The sequence below is a fragment of the Ziziphus jujuba genome, chromosome 8 (assembly GCF_031755915.1).
Source record: "Ziziphus jujuba cultivar Dongzao chromosome 8, ASM3175591v1".
Taxonomy (NCBI): Eukaryota; Viridiplantae; Streptophyta; class Magnoliopsida; order Rosales; family Rhamnaceae; genus Ziziphus; species Ziziphus jujuba.
The window spans coordinates 11,143,918-11,149,861 of NC_083386.1; the positions used below are offsets into that span (position 1 = coordinate 11,143,918).

Genomic DNA, 5,944 nt, shown 5'->3' on the forward strand with positions numbered 1-5,944 from the left:
TCCAAGAAATTACCCATTTCAAGTAGGTAGCTTTTAACTCTTCCCTAAAAAAAAAATTAAAATAAAATAAAAACCCAAAAAAGTGATAAGATTGTTTAAACTTCTGTTATTTTTCTTGGTGACCAGAAGCGACGTACTGATTACCTTCATGCCCAACACAGGAATTCAAGATCAGAATTCATAACTCCTTATTCCCCTTCTGAATTCCCACATAGTACATAATGATGAAAAGAAACAGAGATCGAGAGCCACACATACACATCATGCGCATGTGAGAGACATTCAAAATCTTCCCAATAAAGGAGAGTCATTTTGCCCTGCCACACTGCCTGTACCAGTGCACCTTAAACCTCACTTAAACAGAGTCACATTCTCAAACCTGCAAATACCAATTACCTATTTATACCACTTACCAAAAATTACCCAATATTAAAAGTTTAAGCCCTCTTTATCCTTTTCTTTTGGTAAAATGAATCCTTTTATCCTTCTTACACAGAAACAGGCATTTCTACCTTTTTTTTTTTTTTTTTTTGTAATTAAAAAAAAAAAGGAGAAACAGACATTTCTATAGAACAACCAAAAGAAAACCCATGAAAAAAAGACCGGAAATTATATAAAATGACTGTTCTTAAGGGACTTTTTTCTTTTCTTTAGTTTATAATGAATGATATGATGATGTGATGATTAAATTTATATCATATTTAAACTGATAAATTGTAAATATTACAAAATTAGTTTGAAATGTGATAATTTTAAACACTCATCATCTCATCATTTTTTTTTTTTAAATTAAAAGTTGAAAAAAGTTTCTAGAAGACTGATTATGTTCAATCATTGAATTAATGTATACCCTCAAATTGTTTTCTAATGTCCAAATTAATGAGAAAAATGATTTGTTATAGAGGCAAACATAAATAAAATTCCCTCCAATTAAAGCCATGAACAGTTAACGTTGTCCTGGAACACATTAAATTCCCACTACCATAAAGTCAAAAGCGAAGTTTCATCAAATTTCCTAAGAAAGAAATCTTGAAAAACAATTCCAAGACAGCGGCGTGTATTCTGGAGGAACCGTCGGTGTCAAATGGTGGATGCAGTGTATTATACTGAGACAGAGGTTTGTGTGTGTTGGGGTTTGAAAACTTTGTCAAACTTTTGGACATTAATTCTTAGGCTTCTAATATATAGGGTTTGGTGGATAATTGCAGAGTTTGTTCAGAGTTTGTAAGGGAAAAAGCCATTAGCTGCATTAGTATATACATAGTACCAAAAGTAAAAACAAAACAGTGTCAATGATGTGATTTTTGTTTCCTTCTGTGTAATGTATATAAATAAAAGCGAAATTATATAATTAATAGGCTCTCTTATTGGGTACTGTTTTATTTAATCGATTCAATGGGGTGGTTGGTGGACTGGACTGTGTTTGGATGGTTTGCCGGATTATTTTAGAGAAAAACATAAGTGGGTTAATATATAAAAAAAAAAGAGGGATTGTGAGTAAAAACAGAATTTGGCGATCGATGTTAATATATAATATTTAAAAAAAAAATGGAATTCATGTTTACATTGATTGATATTAGAAGTGTAGCTTTTTGAATGTAGCTGAAATGACTTTTAATGTCAGTTTCTCCTCAGTTCTTTCAGTTCCTATTTAAATCCCCTACAGTTAATCTCTCTTTTTCGGTCTTTCTTATGATCATTGTATCTATCTATCAATTACTGGTATTTCACTAATGGTAACTTGTAGCGTGGAATATTTCTTTTATATATATATAAATATATATATGTTAATTCTACAGCCGACGAGATCAATCACGACCGTCCGATCGTCCTATCCCCACTAAAACTTGGACAACCTTCTTCATAACAGCTAGATTATATAGACATATGTATAGCCTCTCACTGCAAAATATTCTCCACTTATACAAATATTGATCAGAAAACTCAAAGGGATCTTTTCCATCTCGATATATAAGAAAAGGGGTGGTCGATCACCACCTTTAAAACCCTAATTAGAAGCTATCAACTTAAATTTTTACACATATATATATAGATACATAACTAAAATAGGACATGCATATATATATATATATATAATAGCTATAGATTATGCCATGGAAAATTAAACATTGGGATTGTGAAGTCATCTTTTTTATTAGTTGATTTCTATTAGTTTTCATTTTCTAATAATCTGTATATATCATATTTCCATAGTTGTATATCCTTGTATAGACAACAGCAAAATCTTCATCCTCACAGAAATGAAAATCTAATTCATCAAAGCATATGTAAATGGAATTCTTAAAAAACGAAAGAAACAAATGCAACATTTTGGAGGGAAAGTCATCATAGTCAAACTTAGTTTCAAAATATATGTGCACAAATCAGTTCTCTCAAGTCTGCATGCATATATGTAGAACCTGTAATTAAGATCATCAAATTAGGGTTTGACCCCCCTCACCGCGCCCACAGCCACCCCCCACCCCCAAAAAAAGAAAAAATAAATAAAAAATAAAAAATAAATCAGCAAATACTAGCTAATAGATTTCTTTTTCTGCTTCTGATATCAAGCAAATGGTATTGAAAATCATCATAATATATTAAACCCATTTGCAAGCTACATCTATGTATTAATTAACATTTGGGGAATCACCTAGCCTGAGCTCAAGATCCAAATCTTCCATGGAAGACCCAACTTTGAGTTCTATAACCTCTGACTGGAGATGACAGTGTTTGATAAAAAATGGCAGCGGTGGCGGCGGCGGCATAGCCATCTTTGTCCTTTTATAATTTCTTCCAACAACTGAATTCAAACCCACACACAAATCGGTCTCCACATGATTATCATCATCATCATCATCATCATTATCACGACCTAGCCACATCAAATCTTCTTCTTCCCTCAAATTCCTTTCAGATCCCAGTTTGGAGTCTAAGATACCTAAAAGAAAGGAGGAGTTTGAACAAGGAGTCGAAGACGAAGAAGAAGGAGAAGAAGGAAAAGGAAAGAGAAAAGGTTTATCTTTGGTAGCTGAAACCCTAGAATTGTTATTAGAAGAAACAAATCTAGATGGAAATAAAGGAGGAAAAGAACAATTAGGGTCAAGATTGTAATTATCCAAGCTGATATTAGAATGATGATGATGAGGGTTATGATTTTGATGAGAGTGAGAGACTTGATTAGTAGTAGTGGTACTAGCAGTGTGAGGGCTAATAAGACTTTGTTTGAGCATAGCTCTATCTCTTCTATGGACATTCATATGACCACCTAGTGCTTGAGCTGACCTAAACTCTCTCATACAGAAGCTACAAGAATAAGATCTTGGAGGCCATATATACCCTTCAACACACCTTGTTGCAGATGATGAATATTCTTGTGTAAAAGCTTTGTCATCCCATGAACTAGTGCCACTCAAGGAGGAGTAGTTCATCGATGGATTATCATCATTCTGTTTCCTCTTCATCATCCAGATCCAATACTTATGATGAGCTTCTTCTTCCATGGATTAACAAAGACTTCCCAGAGAAGATGATGAAAACAGAGAGAGAGAGAGAGAGAGAGAGAGAGAGAGAGAGATTTACTTGTTTTGAATTTGGTATAAAATATAGCTTAGATATATGTATGATATATGATATATATAGAAATAGGATATGTGAAAAGCTGCTATAGATTCGATGAGGAAGAGAAAAAAATGCTGAGCTGAAAAGGTCTTGTTTACTAGCTTAGCGATGTGGGTTTGCGCTTCTTTTTGGCCTTTTCAGTGAAGCCACTCTTGTTTTTTTTTTTTCAGCTTAGTTTGCTTACACAATCATTTTTTAGCTGTATTATTTTGGCCAATTTTATAGTGGGTCCCATTTTAAGGGGAAAAAAAAAACAAAAAAAAGAAAAAGAAAACTGTCTTTCCATTTGAGTTCAACCTTATATGCATCAAAAATACTCAACGGCCATTGAAATACGTGAATATATATACATATACATAGAATTTTGATAGGATATCCTATTATTATTATTTTTTCACTGGGTTATAATTTGAAATTAGAATTATATACATATTGGAGTTCCTGCACAGATCACCGATCTGAAATTGACTATTGATATGTACTTGAGAAAATATATAAAGGGATATAATAATAAGTATTTATTAACTACTATAATGATCATATGCCTTCTTGAGAACCTACCCTCCAGCAGCTAACCTAGCTAACTAATTAATTAGCTAGTTAGGTGGCAAAAACTTTATGGGTGCATGAGTTATGTATATGAGAAACTTTGGGATTGAATTTTCTTTTTCTTTTTCTTCTTTTTTTATTTTTTTATTTTTATTTTTATTTTTAATTTGGTCGGAGATTCGAACCCTATTTCTACATGCTAGTCTATGATAATATATATAATTATCTGGACGTAATTGAAGGGGGAAAAAGATTTTTTTAAAAAATTGAATATATCCGTGTAGTCTATCTGACTATTCTTCAACTTACAGATATACATGCTAATGGTCATTTTTTAAACTGGGTAAGAAGGACCCGTCCTTGAAGAAGACTGATAAGACAGACTCTCGTGAATGTTGATTGTATATTCATATAAATATATAATCATATAGTCATTTTCTTATCATAATTTTGATAATTTTACTATTATAAGTATATTTTATTATAAACATAGAACCACGAGCTCATATTTAAAAATATATTAATAGATTATAATATCAATCTAGTAAAATAATAAAAGGATACAAAATAAATTGAATTCTCATAAATTTTAAATATATTTTTAAATTTCATTTTTAGTGGAAACCGATTCAGTATATATATATATATGTCAATATAATATTTTTGAAAGGATGAAATCTATAATGTAGGTTGTCATTTAATTTTTTAAATTTTATAATTAACAGGGTTCGTTGGATATCCGTCTTCCAAGTGCAAATAATTAAAGTTGTTAATCATTCTGTGTGGTAGTACGAAAACAAAAGGATCAAACGTGGGTTGTTTGAAAAACTAGATATACTTTGTTTGATAACTTAAAGTTTCTTCAATTTTTTATTTGTAAAAGACGTTTTCAGAATTTTTAAGTTGGATTTTTTCTCCTATATCACGTCAAGTTAACAAGATAGTCAAATAATTAGGCATTTATGAAGCTAGCTAGCTAGCTAGTTACCATCTTTACCTTTCTTCCCTATCCACGTAAAATTATATAATATTTGTATATTCTACAAGAATTATTGAGATCTAATACTCCTCTAATTTATTATTTAGATTGCTAGTTCTTATACCAAATTGGAATATCACTCTTCCCATATCATTCCTTTTGTATTTTTCTTTGACAATTGGAATATTTTAATTGTCAATAATTATTAGTGTTAACTCTAAATCTATGTTCAAGACTTGGTGACAAAATTTTCCCTTACAATTTAAACACTTTACTTTTTTATTCTGCAATTTAGGTTTTTAATTTTTTATTTTGTTAAAGTTTTGATCTTTTTAACTTTTGATTAATAGTTGTCTCATTTGATTATTATTAAACTGTATCGAATTTCAAACTATAATATATTAAAAATGTAAATTATTAAAACCAATTAGGTGATTTAGATCAATTTTTTAAAAAATAAAATGGTACTAAATTGAAAATTTTGAAAAAAATAATTTTAATATTTTGTACCTTAGTACTTCTTGAAAATTAATAAAATTAAGTGGGTTAATTATCTAATTTCATGGTCAAAAGTCAAAAAAGCTTAAATTATAAAAATTGTAAAATCAATGAGCTAAATTACTGAGTTAAATATTAAGAGTTTAAATTGAAAAATTAAATACAATTAATCTTAAACAGTAATTAATCCCAACTAATTAAAATGGGAATTTATTTATTTTTAAAAAATTTTAAAAAAAAAAAAGATGTTAAAGTAACAAGACGATATCTAAAAAAAATATAATAATGATAGTTAGC

At 29.9% G+C, this 5,944-nt stretch overlaps 1 protein-coding gene across 1 annotated transcript; it reads right to left on the bottom strand.

Annotated features, from left to right (window-relative positions):
• Positions 1-2,552: 2,552 nt before the first annotated feature.
• LOC107413400 (zinc finger protein 10) lies at positions 2,553-3,754 on the bottom strand. The gene has a single exon (XM_016021339.3). The coding sequence runs from the start codon at positions 3,501-3,503 to the stop codon at positions 2,631-2,633; it is 873 nt and encodes a 290-aa protein (XP_015876825.2). The 5' UTR covers positions 3,504-3,754; the 3' UTR covers positions 2,553-2,630.
• Between the last annotated feature and the right edge of the window lie 2,190 nt (positions 3,755-5,944).

Coding starts and splice junctions, on each gene's coding strand:
- LOC107413400 (XM_016021339.3), bottom strand. CDS start 3,503: ATGGAAGAAGAAGCTCATCATAAGTATTGGATCTGGATGATGAAGAGG.